Here is a 16,761-nt window from a genome sequence, read left to right on the forward strand (position 1 = left end):
AACTGCATGGAACATTTCAAGGGAGCTAAGTTAACAAGATAAATACTACCATTTTCTAAAATATTACTATTTCTTAAATGACCACATATACTGGTGCACTTTCAGGAGAAGAAAAGAAATATAAAACTTAAAATAACGTACACATTTGTATTTTTTTTTAAATAAAGAGAACAGAATATCGCTGAAAGATTACTATTTTCTCGCATTATTTCTTTAAGATCATTGACATAGTAACTACATAGATGTGATGAATGACAACAGCAATAAAGACATATTTACACAATTATCTACACAAAAGTGAAGGTGAGTGTAAATCCTACACCGGTAGCATTGTTGTTTCCACTGACACTTAAAGTCAGTAGATTGAGAATGTTTCGTAAGACACATGGCAATCGACTAAACTTCCCATGAATGCTGAATGTGTCAAAACATGGTCTTTGATTATTTTTAGTACAGCAGATGTGCCTTGTTTTATTGATTAATCCATCATTGTATTTCACGTGTTGGCTTTTATCTAAGTCGATATTTAAATAAAAATGTATCCACAGTAATGTTTCTGGAAATTTAAAATTCTTACAGTTGAAAAATTTTCATCTCATTGTCAGAATACATTAGCAAGAGAAAGAAACTCATGAAAGAATTAGTGTTTTATGAGTCTATATATATAAAATTGAAAATCACTATGTTTGTGACTCTAAATCTCCCGAACCGTCCGACCAATCTCGATCAAATTTTTGACATGGATGAGGTTCGAGGCTGGACTGGTTTTCGGCTATTGACTCTGATGGTAGAACTGAGGGATCGGGGGAGGGGGAGCGGGTATAAAAATAAATAAAACTTAACAACTCCTGAACCAAGCTTTCAACATAGATGAGGTTCAGGTCTGGGATCGTTTTTATGATTTAAATTTGACGGAGCAGCTATGGGAGGAGAAGGAGGGGGTAGATATATAAAAATCAATTTATGTAGACTGAAAGTTACTATTTTTGTAACTTAATAACTCTTGAACTATCAGACCGATCTCAATCAAATTTTCAAGATACATGAGGTTTGGATCTGGAAACATTTTTTGTAATTGCACTTTAACGGTAGATCCTAGGGTTGGGAAGGGGAGGAGGATGTATAAATAAAAACTAATAAAACCTAATAACTTTTGAACCACCCAATCAATCTCGATCAAATTTTAACATGTATTGAGGGTCGGGCCTTGGGTGTTTTTTATCGTTTCAGTTTGACGAGCCAACGTAGGGGAGGGGGAGGGGAGATATATGTAAAAAAAATAAAAATGGCTGCCTTTGTGACTTCATCACTCTTGAACCTCCCAAACGATCTCAATCAAATTTTCAACCTCATGAGTTTAGGGGCAGGAATTACTTTATACTATTCACTTTGACGATGCAACATGAGGGAGGAGGAGAGAAATTTAAAAATCATCACAAATGACCGATATTAGTGTTGAATTCATAGTTTTCGGGGTCAATGAGAGAAACAGTGACACTTCTGATGCTGTTTGAATCCAAGTTCAGCCCTTATAGTTGGGTAGGGAAAGGGTACAGCCTTTAAACATTTAAAAATGGAAGGGGGATAAACATTTAAAAATGATCGAAAATGACTAATATTATTGTCGAATCCATAGTTTTAGGAATAGCTGAGATTAACAATGACAATTCTGATGCCGTGTGGTGCAGCACGGAGGAGGGGGAGGGCAAGCTATATATAACAATGATAGAAAATGATCAATATTAGTGTCTAATCGATAGTTTTCGGGATCATTCAGATGAACAGTGACATTTCCTATCCGGTTTAAATCCAAAATCAGCCCCGCCACTTAAGGGAGGGGGAGAAAGAGACACATATATATATAAATGATCGAAAATGGCCACTATCAGTGTCGAATTTATAGTTTTCTGGGTCGCTTAAATGAACAGTGATACTTCCGCTCCCGTTTAAATTCAAATTCATCCCCGCAACTGGGGGAAGGGGGAAGATATTTTAAAATGATCGAAAATGGCCGATATTAGTGCCGAATCCACATGTTTTGGGGTCGCTGAGATGAACGGTGACACTTCCGATGCCATGGCCCGCAACATGGGGAGGGAATATATATATATATATATATATATATATATATATAATATATATATATATATATATATATATATCATAGTTGGGGCAAGGATCGATATTAGTGTCACGTTATCTCAGCGACCCAAAACATGTGGACCTTCGGCCTAATGGCCGTTTATCGATCATTTAAAATATCTTCCCCCTTCCCCCAGTTGCGGGGATGAATTTGAATTTAACGGAGGGAGTATCACTGTTCATTTAAGCGACCCAGAAACGTAATATATGCTAGTAACTGATATAACTATACGGACCACAATTGCCCCGTGTCTAACAATTAAACGCAGCAAACCTTTGGAACGTTGATCAGAGTAGGGATAGACAGTGCAGTAAAAATGTTAAGGAAGAAAACAACGTAAGTGAGAATGATAAATGGTCTACAATATTTCAAGACAATTTTGAAGAAGTGAGATTTTAGATGAGGAATAGAAAGGTGAGTGGGAAAAATAATATTTCAATTGTCTTAATTTGGATTATGCAGAAAAATAGTTCCAAGGTTGTAATGAAATATGACAGAAAAAAAGTGTCCAAGAGATTTCTTAAACCCAACAATGAAATCATTGGCAATGTATCACTGGTGAAAAATTCGAACCTAGAATCAAAGAATTTTTGGTGATATCTCATGCAGCAAAAACTATTTTTCGAATATTAAACAGGTTTTCTCAAAGAACCGGCAGGAGAGTAAAGAGCCTACTGGAGGTTATTTAAAGTAATGAAAATACACAGGTTGAGAAGAAATTATTTTGTGAAAGACGCGGTAGAAACAAAAAGGAGAGGGAGAAGGCTCTAAAGGTATTGAAATAGACAACTGCTACGAAAAGACGAAAAGGTTAAGTGAGGACGGTAGTGGTTGGAACCTCCTCAATTCTCGACAAATTAAAGGATATTGTGATGGATGATCAAATTCGATGACTTCTTCATTTGAAATTTTCACCAGAAACTCAATGTCATATAATTTTCAAATTCAACTGAATTGCTACAAAAACTGAAATAAAGTACTTAATTTCTGCCTCTGTTGGAGATTACTCATTCTGGCTTTTAATTCTTCAATTGAGGAGACTAGTATCGAAACCTACCATATCCATTCTTCACTTCCACTACCATATCTTGCGTATATTGTCTTTTAAAAAGTATTATTAATCCTCAGTGCTCAATTTTGAGCGTGCGAACGTGTTTCTAGACAACAATGAACATATTTCATTGTTGAATGAACAAAATTAAAGTTGCTTGTTAGAACAGAGCTACATATATTTCTCATTGTTTCTAAAAACAAAAATATGAATATGGTTGGTTTTGATACTAGACCCCTCAATTACAGACACTGTGAGCCAATGTTCCACATTTGTGTAGATATTGAGCACTATCAACTATTGTGTCAAGAATTTGAAGACAGTGAACAAATGTGAACATTTTGACTTACCAATGTGATTTTGGAGCCTCTCTATAACCAAAGATTAGACTCATCACTTACTACAATACAACCAGTGTAGCTTTTCAAGAAAGCTACCTCGATAAATAATAATAATAATAATAATAATAATAATAATAATAATAATAATAATAATAATAATAATAATAATAATAATAATAATAATAATAATTCTATCCCTGCAGGCTAAGAGAAGAAACCAGGGGCGTCATTTAGGGGGGCAGGAGTGGGCAATTGCCCCCCCAAGAGTTTGAGGAATACATATACTTTAATCGATTGTCTACTAATATACTAGTACAAAACGTCAAAACCTTATGTTGGTGATGCTTTTACCCCCCTCAAGCGAAGCCTAAAATGACGCCCCTGGAAGAAACCCTACCTAATGTATTAATTCCTGTAGACAGGTTTTTTGAAGTTTGTATCAAGCTTTCTTTAATAAACATGTAGTGATACAATTTATATCTTCTTCAAGAGTCTCCGCTGTTACAACTAGAATTCAGATTAAACGGAAGTGAGTTAATACCAGTTCTAGTGGGTGCTTAATTTTTAATTAGTCAGGTGTTTGTATTACTAAGTAGAAATTTACATATTAATAGGGTAGTATGTTTCGAATATATAATTGTGTATTACCTTTTACTGCTACAACTTCAATGGCAAGCAGTTTCGTTTTCTTGACGCTTCGGTTGAGATCCCAATGAGCAACTTGCGAAACGATCATGGTTTGATTTGTCGTAATGTCTCGAAGATCTCGAAGCTTGTAGATCCACAATTCTGCAGATGAAACTTCGTGAGATTGGAGATCAGACGGAAGATCAAAGGTGAAACAAGCTCCAGGATTGACTCTCATGTTGTTACATCTGGCAGTCTCTGGAAACAAGAACAATCCACACCATGAAAAATAATACTGATTACAACCACTCCACAGTCAACTCAGTGTTCTACCTTTAGTGTATAAGATTGTTAATCAACAAACGCAATAACATTTTAATACTTTCGCTGCTGGGCTTATAAATCCCAGAATATCTATCTATGCAGCTTCCAGTTTTCTGTCAGTTTAGTGCATTTTCAGAAGATTCATATCAAGTAGTAAAAAAGTAAGCACGCATAATATATGGCAAATACATCTTTAAATGTTCTTTTCTAAAGACGAAAACAACACTAATTAATATTGTTGGATGTAATTGCTACAATATTACTTCAAACAAATGCTCTTTCACTTTATCAACTTTATCAGGTTTTCTAAAGATGGCGCCCTCGGACTACAGAGCGCTATCCTACAAGTGCAGACGCTAATTGCACAATGTGGCAACGTCACAGATAAAAACCATAGGGTGAATCTACCAATCTATTAAATAGTTGCATCTATTCTTTCCAGATGGCAGTTAAAGTTGATGTAGATTGATAATAGCACCATCTATTAGCCTAACAATCGATTTAAGTGCTTGATAGATTCATAGAGCAATGCTAATGATTCCAAGTTAATCTGCGACATTGCCACATAGTGAAATCTTCGATTCTTCATACCGGCTGAAGGAGGCCCCTGAGGGTATAATATTATATAGCACTTTCGCTTTATTTTGACCTGAAGAAAGCGATCTGTTGTCCGTGAGCACTATTTTTAGAACCCTTGATACATATACATATATGAGAGAAACATCAGGTGAAAAAGTTGAAAAACTTGTTTATTATTGCTATCATTGGGTAAAACTGCTACAATATTTGCTATATATTCGTATTCCTTCAAATGTTACTACAGAAAATAAGTGAAACGACTTCAGCACAAAATATTCATCTATGTTAGTCAGCAAAGTATCGCTAAACAACAAAATTGACAATAGATTTCATTCAGCATACAACATTTTCGAAACTTAATCGCTGGATGTCAAACAAATTATGTTTTCTTTTGGATGTAAGCCCGAATAATTTTCCCACAAACAGAGAACCTACCACCACCGACTACCCACAGAAGATATCTGAAAGACTACCACTAATGTGTGTACCGAGAGCAGTGTTGCCAAAACTTTGATCTCAAAAGTCCCAAGACGAGGGATTAAAAAACTAATTAGATGGAAAAGTCGCCAACAATTATTCACGAAATTCCTTGTCTGTATGCACAATTTTCAACTTTTAAATTTAATTTGTATTTTCAACAAAGCCAAGTCTACCAGTACTGCTACATACACATGCAATATGCTCTATCTAAAGGATGCAACCAATTCTTATATTCGGGGGTCATTTCCTATTGTTTTCTATGCTGTTGATCTTAATTTAAAGTAGTGGGTTCAGTTATGTTTGGAGTTTAGAGGACTGCTTCAATTTAAGTTCCATTTCTGCAGCTAATCAGTAATGCTGTATTATTTGTCAATTAATGGAAGATCTGCAAACTAAAGACACTGAAAGCTTGAATTGTTCTTCATTAGAGGGCAAGAGGTAGCAGAAAACAAGGTGGGACACTTACCCAACTCGTCGTCTTCTGCTGATTAAAATAAACAAAAAGAAAGAAGAAACATTTGAAAACTATTTCGAACTAAGAGTGCCAATTCCACCGATATGCAAAAGAAACAATTATTTGGAGCACAAAAGTCTCTAGATTTGTAAGTCGCTAAATCGTCATTTTAAAAAATCACCAAAAAAGTCGCCAATCGGAAAAATGAATTTTGTTGATATCTTGACTTTCCCCACAACCTGGCACCACTGACTCAGAATCTCACTCTGTCCTAGGATTGAAAGTGCTAAAACGTTTGAATTACGTCATTGCAACATCGAAGAGAAAAGTAACGTGAAACACAACAATGTCAAATGTTTCTCAATCTTAAACATCTAACTACCATCACTAGTCTACGTGAGCGTTGTGTAGGATAAACACTATCTAATTAGGTTTTCTTACTGTGTTCCATCTCCATCCCATGATCATTACAAAAGCAAACGAATCATCATTCGTTTGCATTTACTATTCGTTTCTTTCTCTTAAAAATGCAGCACGGGATGTTAAAGTTATCTCGTATATTTTAATTGCACTGCAATTACGACTTGTTGTAAGAAACTTTTAATAATAAGATCAATGAATCCAATGCAGTTATCATCACAAGTACATTGACTTAAGCAGTAAATAAGGAAAGTTCTACTCCAAAGTTGAGCTGATTTTGAACTTAGTTCATGAAATTCAAGAAAGCTCAAATTATCAGAAATAGAAAGTACCCATTTTTAGAAAACATTACTTTCTTTTTCTGAAAGATCCCATAACTGGACACGCTTATTTTGATTCCAGTTTCGGGTCTAATATAAAATGCTACTTATTTTATACAACAGTAATTTTATTTTGCTCCAATTTAATCGGTGTTTACATTTTTCTCTCTTTATATACTGTATATGTAACTTAAGATCTAAGATAATCAAATTAATTATCGATTTACGAGGTATAACTCCTCCATATGAATTCCAAACAATGGAATTATGACCACTAATCAGAATCAGTAAAATCATGTTTTAAAAATGATAATGAAGTTAGATTCTTGTTTTTCTATTCAAATCATGTATATCTTGGCTCTGGGAGTATCATTTTATTAAAATGAGTTTTTTTATAAAAAAATAATATAGCTTCTTTATTGTAGAAATTCAACAATATGAATACTTCACAAATATTCTAAAGGGTCTTTCAAAGAAAAATTAGAGGGCCTACATCATTCAGTTAGTCATGAGAAGTGTCATTTATAATCAACCTTCCTTTATCCAGACATGGTGTCAAAATATAGATGTTTTATTTAGGTTATTCTAAAAATTTTACCATACACCACACAATGTGAATTAAAGGATCACTTGTCAGATAACACCTTATTGTTTATATATAGAGAGGCGTTGTTACAGTGTGATACGGGTAGGACATGTTTCACCCAATAATTTTGTGCTTGTGTGTCACGTTTCATATTAATATTAACTTCTACGATGTTAAATGTGGTTAGGGTACATTAAAGTATTAAAACTTGAAACAGACCTATCAGAACTTCACCATAAAAGTTGCTGTTGTGCCTACATATCTATATATTCTGATACACTATGTTCTGAAACAGGAAAAGACTGCAGGCACAAAGTAAATCGGGGATAAAAATATCTAGAAGTTCAGACGCGACTTACTCGGGAGAAGTCCACAAAGGGTTAAAGGTAGTTGTAACTATCTAATGTTTCATAAATTGATTATGAATTGGTACAAAATTACCACACGAGTTGAGAAGTAATATTCAAACAAGTTAAATATGCACAGCCCTAAAAACGTTCTTAATTTAATTTTCACTTTTTCTGTGCAAGATTGACACCTAATTGCTATTTAAACACTAGTTACTTTTTATGTGTAAGACTGCCCTTTAATTTATGTTTATACAGTATTTATTACATTTTTATTATGCTCAAGTTATTGATTTAGAGGTCTGTGCATGACTTAAGAACGAAAAGCCTTTACAACATATTTCAAACAGCCAAAGCCTACTCCCATTCAAAGTTTTATCTCAGTCGGATGAGTGCGAGATATGACTTCATGTTTTCGAAAATATTACTCAAAATTTGACCGCCCGTAACTCGGGAACCCAAAGTAGGCATAACAATATTTCACGCGCTTGTATAGGGATAGCCCTAAATGATTCATCGGGTTTTACTCAAGGGCCTCCCAGGTGGCCAGATCTCACGCCTGTGGGTTATGTTAAGGACAAAGTTTATGTACTCCCAATGCCAGCAACGCTGCAAGAACTGCAGGACTGTTGCTGCGACGGGCATAGACGGAAACATGCTAGTGAACGTTTGGACGGAACTGGGTTACCGTTTGTATGAGTGCCGGGTGAGGAAAGGCACATACATTGAACATTTGTAGAATGTGATGAGTGTGTGTATCGTTTCATGTATCACTCGTCTTTATATGTCGTATACTTGTAAATTAAAAGTGTTTTGACACCCGATGAATTAATTAGGCTAAACTTTGTGTATATCAGGTCAAATTCTACTACAATGCCAAGTTTGTTTTCGATCGGATAAATTTGGTTTGAACTCTTACAATATACTGTGTCCTTGATTTTTTAAAAGCTATAAATCAAATTGAGGACGACAATTGTATGAACCACAAGGATTTAATTTCCTCTCTATGGGTGTTCATGTTACACTTTCTAATAGTTGAGTTGATTTTGAGTTTAACGTCCCGTTCAGCAACGAGTTTATATGAGACGTGGACCTACTAATTAACGTGGAATCGGAATAACATGAACACCATCCGGGAATCGAACCCGGGTCTCCCACGTCAAAGGCGCATGCTTAGCCACGAAGGAGCTCAACTGATGGGAATGGACTCACATTAGAAAATAGTGATGGGAATAGGTACCGCAACTCACGTGGAGGATCTAGAACGACTCGAACACGTTGCTTTGTTCCAAACTTTGATTACACTTTGAAATATTTCAAAGAAATACATTAGAAGAAAAATAATATTCAAAAATTGTAGGTGCATTTTTATTTCAGGTAAGGGGGCCGGCACGGTAGCTCAGTGGTAGCGTGGGGTCCCTGGCTTGATGCCAGGCCAAGTAAGTCCGTGGTGGACAACATCGCTTCCGTAGGTTTTCTTGGAGTATTCCCGGATCCTCTCACATTATCATTCCACCGTCATTCTCTTGCCTTAATCATCCGTCTCCCTTAGCCTAAAGGGCAAAAGTCGTGAGGCGTTAAACTGAAAGATTTCATTTTATAAGAGAAGAGAAATAATTCTCATTCCACCAATTCTTCCATCATCATTCACTTGCCTTAATCATCCGTCTCCCTTAGCCTAAAGGACATAATCGTAGGATGTTAAACTAAAAGATTTCATTTTATAAGAGAAGAGAAATAATTCTCATTCCACCAATTCTTCCATCATCATTCACTTGCCTTAATCATCAGTCTCCCTTAGCCTAAAGGACATAATCGTAGGATGTTAAACTAAAAGATTTCATTTTATAAGAGAAGAGAAATAATTCCCATTCCACCAATTCTTCCATCATCATTCACTTGCCTTAATCATCCGTCTCCCTTAGCCTAAAGGACATAATCGTAGGATGTTAAACTAAAAGATTTCATTTTATAAGAGAAGAGAAATAATTCTCATTCCACCAATTCTTCCATCATCATTCACTTACCTTAATCATCCGTCTCCCTTAGACTAAAGGACATAATCGTTGGACGTTAAACTGAAAGATTTCATTTTATAAGAGAAGAGAAATAATTCTCATTCCACCAATTCTTCCATCATCATTCACTTGCCTTAATCATCAGTCTCCCTTAGCCTAAAGGGCAAAAGTCGTGAGGCGTTAAACTGAAATATTTCATTTGAGGCAACGCTAGTTGAAATATTTAACATTATGTAGATCGGGGACACCCCTATTGTTACGCCACTGCATTAAGAGAAAACGAAACATAGTAAAAGAAAATTCTCGGACTTCGCAGGCCGAGATTTGTTATTGAAGCTTACAGTCAGATCGTTGGATTGAAGTGCCACATGTGATGGCTTTGTTTTATATCTCCCGAGAACCACGAACTGACAGCGTGCAAAGGCCATGGAGGCTCATTTCTTTCTGTTCGTGTAAGGAAAATGCGTCACTTAATTCGTTCCAAAGAGCAGTTATCAAAGTCCATAATAAGCATCTTTCAACCAGGATGTTTCAACATAATTCGTCAGGTTAATAGGACTCGCAGTGTGAGCTTCAACTCATAAAAACAACAGTTTTAAAGCTGAAATGCGATAGTGTCCACGGGCTTCAGTATTAATGATAACATATCACTGGACATCATAAAAATATTATTTATAGATATTAAATAGAGCATTGGTCCCATTTAGCTGAATGAAACCGTATAGGATTGTTTTTTTTTTTCTGAATACTGTGTGCTGACTAATCAAATCAACACAATTAAAAATATGTTAATCTTGATGAATTTTTCTCTGAATAAAATTAAAATTCTTCCTATAAGAAGACTATGAAGGTTAGGTAATTCATTGGACTAAAGTTTAATGTCCCTTTCAGCAGCAAGGCTATGTGAGACGAGGACCTATAGTTTAATGTGAACACCGAACCACAATAGTGCACTCAAATATCAAGGCTTTCCCATCGGGAATTGAACCCGGCACTCTGTGCAGCAAAGATGGAACGCGCTAGTCACTAGACTATCTGGGAAGGCTTGTAGGGATTGGTCTTGGGAGAGGAATAGTCAGAGTACTCTTTACAATATCCACTTGATATTGATAATATTTTTTCCCTGTATGTACGGAAAACTGTACCGTATAAATTTTATGGACTATGGAACCGGGAGGTTCAATTTTGCGTTCGCAAAAGCTCTCCCTTCACTTCTGTCCTTAGCCAACTGGATCCAGCTTCTACTTTGTATTCCTATTTCTGTGAGATCCGTCTTAATATTGTCGTCCCATCTGCGCCTAGATCTTCCTAATGGACGTTTTCCGATTGGACTTCCAATTAAAACTTTGAAAGCGTTCCTACTTTCTTCCATTCTGGCTACATGACCTGCCCGCCAGACAATGATGACCCAAACAATGTTTGGTAAACGGTATAAATTATGTAGTATCTCGTTATGAAGTTCCCGCCATTCCGCATTCCCGTGCCTTTTGGGTCCGAATATTCGTATATTTTATTCTAAAATATTCTAAATCCCGGATTTTATTCTAAAATACCCTAAGTCTGTGTTCTTTCCTCAGTTTAAGCAACCATACAGCAGAACACACAAGTTTATCATTTTATATTTTTTAACTTCATATTCCTCGACAGAATTCTGGACAACAAAATATTTTGAACTGAATAATAACAAGAATTTCCTGATTTCAGTCGACATTTAATTTCTTCGTGAATATGATTTTGGTCTGTTTATATTAACTGTAGATATTTGAAAGTATCCACTTTGTCGAAAGCATTATTTGATACTTTGACGCATCCATAATTTCCAGTATTACGATCCCGATCAACTTCCATGTATTTAGTTTTCTCTGCATTTAGTTCTAAATCCATATCCGTGTAAGCGTTTAATAAGTCCTCTGCTTTTCTTTCTGTTGTTCTCCTATCATCCTCCATCAGATTTACATCATTAGCATATGCATAGAAGTTCCAACATCTACTACGACATCCATACGTACACCTCTCCTCTCTAGTAGACCTTCATCTGCAAGTAGTTGATCTTCAACTCCAAAAAATGTGGTATCCTTGTCAGACTTGTTACCTGCCTCTACTTTTTTCATAAAAATCAGACAAACCGCAAACGCGAAGCTAAATTTCTCACGTTCTCAGATCACGGTAAAACACCTAAGTAATCTAAGGAAAGTAAGACAACGTAATCATCTCGGCCTCAAACTACAAAAGACAAACTATTCCCCTTGTGAACTAATACTAAAGGAGATCAGTGTTCAAAAGAAATAAAACGCCAAGTAAACTGCAAGTACCTTTAGAAGATTACTGTGCTTTCTGTGGGCGATACTATTATAATCCTAATGTCTTTCGGTTGAGTGGTTACAGTGCATTGGATTCAAAGTATGGTTACATTAAACATGCACCAAACAACCAGACGTTTGTGATTTTTGATTCAAGAATAAGAATACTGGAAAGAAAATATAGTGTAGAATGTTTACCCAAAAGTTAGTACCAATGGATTGTGTATCATTGTCATGGACATGAACAATATACTCTAAAAGTGTAAAATAATCAAACATTATGCTATCTATGATACTTTATATGCTTGTATATTTCATTTATAATATTACATATTAAGGAATGAAAGCGTACTTGTTTGGAACTATACAATTACGTATTTTTAGTTCACTATATATTCTCTATCATGTAATCTCTTACTGTAGATCAACCTCACTTTGTATTTTATTTTCTTCTCAAAGTAAAAGAGAGTGCAGACATGCTTTGGTTTGCTGTAAGTAAGTTGAATCATAAATTTTTATCTATTACACCTATTCCTTTCCTAATACGCGCGTGTTACAAGAACTAATTTCTGAGTCATCTTACCCCAATTAATGAGGCATCTTTCTCATAGTTGGGGGAAGATTGCAAATGTCCTCTTCCAACGTACTGGCTATGCAATGTTCTGAAGATGTGCAGGTTACCAAAAAATCAAACCTTCAAACTGTACCAGTGGTTTTTTTCTGTACACAATTTTCATCGTCTTACGATCTTCTAAATATAAAATTAGAGCGTCTTCGCCCGAACCACTCTACGTACATTAAAACCCTACAAGGACATAATTTGATTTGGTGTAATTTTTTTATATATAGAGCCAGCATCTATTCTCTCACAGCTCTTGAATATCATTAAATTTGCAATAAATACGAAATAGACTACTGCGATCTATTTTTTCTTACTAAATAAATGCTGTCATAATATCTACAACTGTATAATATCACTTTGTTCCTTTATTTGCGTTGCGAAATATAGTCGCTTTCTCTGAGAAAAGAACGCAGACTGAAAGTATTTGACAGTAAAAGACAGAGACGAATATTCAGAGCCAAGAGGAACAGGAATGGAGAATGGTGGAAAGTTCATAACGAGGAACTACATAATTTATACTGTTTAAAAACACTGTTAGGGTCATCAAATCTAGGATGCTCAGATGGGCAGGTCATGGAACCAGAATGGGAGAAAGTAGGTACGCTTCCAAAGGTTTTACTGGAAAGCCAATCGGAAAACGTCCATTAGGAAGACCTAGACGCAGATGGGAGGATAATATCGGAATGGATCTCGCAGAAATAACAGTAGAAACTGGATCCAGTTGACAAAGAACATAAATCAATGGAGAACTTTTGTGAACTCCCTAGTCCATAGGTCGTAGAGTTAGTTATTAGAACTTTGCTGTGGATGTATGGTTATCACAGTAGATCCAAACTGATGTGCCGTGAAATTTCAAAATTTAATAAGCCAATCAATTAGAACCAATTTTCAGGCAAACTGTACCATTCAACGTCTCCAACAAGAGCAACTATGAACAACACTACATAGAACCACTACTCTATAGAAATTTATAGTTTTACATTATTATCAGTGTCGTGTGCAAGGGGAGCTATAGGGTTCTATCCCCGTCAACCAAGATAAACAAAAATCATGCAAAATATGAGATTAAGTGATTGATTTCCCCTTGATAAAAACTGTGTACGTCACTGACTTATAATTTACATTGTTTTAATAAAAAAATTAAGCAAATGTGTCGCAATATCAAAGGCGTACAGTAAGGTGTGTCGTCAATTAAAAAGGTTGAGAAATACTAGATTATCGTACATGCATTCGACGCGAGAGATCCAGGTTCGATTCCCGGTGGGAGCAAGTGTTGCTCGGATCTTACGTTAAGCAGTAGGCTATAGATCCACGTCTCATGTAGCCTTGATGCTAAAAAGGATACTGAACTAGCAGAGTTATTTCAGATTTTGCTTTCGGGAGGGGCAGACAAAACCCTAATGTCAGTAGATTTTTAAGTTTTTTTCATTGGATTAAAATGTATATAAATGTCAAAATCAGGGCAGAGGTGTCCTCATGGAGTTCCAAATGATGTCCCTGCATTGAACTCTAACCAACTGAGTTTGATAGTCATCTACAACAAGATTTCGGAATCAAAGTATAGCAACAAGCGAAAATATAAAAATTGTAACATATTCAAGGATTTGATATTTCAACTTCTGTCCGCTTTTATTTTATGGTTTTCCATATGAACAAATCCCCAGTAAGAGTTTGCTTCCAAGAAGATTCTCTTTTTATCGTACTTCCAATCACGAGAGAACTAACTTACATAATAATGTTTATCGCGAACATAACGAGGACTCTTGACATGTCACATATTAACCCGGAACCAAACAAAACTTTTCATTAGAAATTAATTGACGATATCTAAGTGAAATTTGTAACAGCGTTTTTTTTTATGACATCTAGAAAGCAGAGATAAACCAGTATCTGTGATAACTATTAAAGTGAATGAGTTTGAATTGTAGAACATTACCTTGTGGAGTGATCAAAAATAAAATAAGCATCTTGTCAACAAAAACAACAAAATCTATTTTGAAATATACGAGAGGAATTTAGTACGTATAACGTGTGATGGATGCTAGAAAAATGAGAATGGATCAAAGATTTTAAACCTGTGAAATAAAGTTAGTAAAATGAATTTTCAAATTTCCTTTCGAAACTTAGCAAAATTAATGGATGATATACAATATGTATATACAGAGTATAGCAAATAATGAGACATGTTTTTTATAGCTTAGCTTAAAAAAAACACTCTATTAAGTAAAGCACATCTTTAAGACGGACAATTTTAAGCTATAATCTGGAAACACTGTGACATGGTCCACTAAGCATGACTATATATACGCCGCCATTTTGTTAGCCGTTTTGTTGTTTTGTGGTTAGTGCGACGCCATTATCACGGAAGCAGCATCAAGTAAACTGCGGACCTTAAATTATGTTCTAAACTCAACAAAAGTCCTACTGAGACGCTGAAATTGATGAGGCAAGTGCATATGGATAACTTGTTTATTTCCTGCACACTGTGTAAACACTTGAAGATGAACTCAGACTTTGAAGTCATTATACGTATTCATGCACGTATGAGTTTCAATTTGAAGTCAAAACTGTTGGGCCCACTTTAATAAAAACCACATCAACGTGTTCACTGAAATGGCTACAAATTACACAGGGCCGCATAGGTTCTGTTGTTTTTATAATTTTGGGTGTTTTATATGTATTTGAACATGCTGAAACCGAAACTGGCACTAGTTTTCTCATATCACGTAAGAATTTCTCACAATTCACGATTTATATATGTTGATTGCGGTATGCATGTTTAAGCGTAATTCAACTGATTGACGCTAGATGTCAAAAGTACGTGGTGAAATTATCCAGGCTGTAATAAAAATGACCATGTTTTAAATATAAGGAAGTTTATTTTAATTAAATTAACTAAAATTTTGCCTGCATGAATATTTAAAATATTTCTATATCAAACCTTGTTATCTCATTTCAAATAAATTTCGTATTTAATTATCGCAAACCTTAGATGTGCTTCAATAGTATGAAATGTTAATATCTTAGGCTAGTTTTTTTTTGTAGTTCGTTGAATACTGTATTGCAATGGCATCTCGTGGTTGTAAGAATAGACCAGATTTATTTTGTTACATCTGTGGTGAATTTCTTCCACACAAACAGAGACAGAAAATTGCAGATTTTGTAAGAAGGGTATATTTCGCATACTTCCGTATGGAACTTGGAGATCAAGATAAATCGTGGACTCCACACAATCTGTGTAGATCTTGTGTGGAATCGTTTCGGAACTGGAGCACTGGAAAGCGATCATCTATGCCATTCGCAGTACCAATGGTGTGGAGAAAACCCAAAAACTACAGCCACGATTGCTACTTCTGTTTCTGTGAAATTGTAGGACACAATACTCGAAACAAGACAAATATAGTGTATCCCAATATTCCCTCTGCAATGAGACCTGTGCTGCACGGCCTAGACTTGTCTGTTCCGACACCTCCATCAAGTCTTGAGTTTGTAAGTGATCCTAGTTCGTACAGTAATTCAGTGGAAAATAGTGAAATAGAAGATGAAGTTTACAACCCCCCTAGCGGATCTCGTGACCCTATACCACTCACTCAACGCCAGCTCAATGATCTAGTTAGAGACATAAATCTGTCTAAAGAATCTGCTGAACTTCTTGGTTCCAGACTTAATGAAAATAACTTGCTTGCCTGTGGAACAACATTTTCTTGATACAGACACCAGGAAAAAGAATTTGTGCAGTATTTCTCAAAAGAAGGTTCTGTCGTGTTTTGTTGTGATGTGTCTGGTTTGTTGACGAAGCTAAATTTCTGTTGCCTTTCTAGTGATTGGAGGTTATTCATTGACTCGAATAAAACAAGTTTAAAATTTGTTCTGTTATATAATGGAAATAAGTTCCCCTCAGTTCCTATTGCTCATTCTGTGTCACTGAAAGAAACATATGATAATGTGCAATTTATTCTTAATAAAATTAAATACGAGGTACATGGTTGGGTGATGTGTGGAGATTTGAAGATTTTGAGCATTGTACTTGGGCAACAAGGTGGGTATACAAAAATATCATGTTACATCTGCGAGTGGGATAGTAGGGCACGAAATGACCACTGGGGAAGGAAACAGTGCCCATTACGGAAAACACTGAACGCGGGATCA

The 16,761-nt window shown here is 35.5% G+C and overlaps 1 protein-coding gene across 1 annotated transcript in view; it reads right to left on the reverse strand.

Moving 5' to 3' along the window:
• The window catches only part of daw (activin beta chain dawdle), a 64,484-nt gene that overhangs the window by 12,758 nt on the left and 34,965 nt on the right, over positions 1–16,761 (reverse strand). The window contains exon 2 of the mRNA XM_081761356.1: positions 4,184–4,420. Within this exon, the coding sequence (XP_081617482.1) occupies positions 4,184–4,420 (237 nt within the window). The remainder of the gene's footprint in view (positions 1–4,183; positions 4,421–16,761) is intronic.

This window comes from Thermobia domestica, chromosome 6 (genome assembly GCF_964235325.1).
Source record: "Thermobia domestica chromosome 6, izTheDome1.hap1.1, whole genome shotgun sequence".
NCBI lineage: Eukaryota > Metazoa > Arthropoda > Insecta > Zygentoma > Lepismatidae > Thermobia > Thermobia domestica.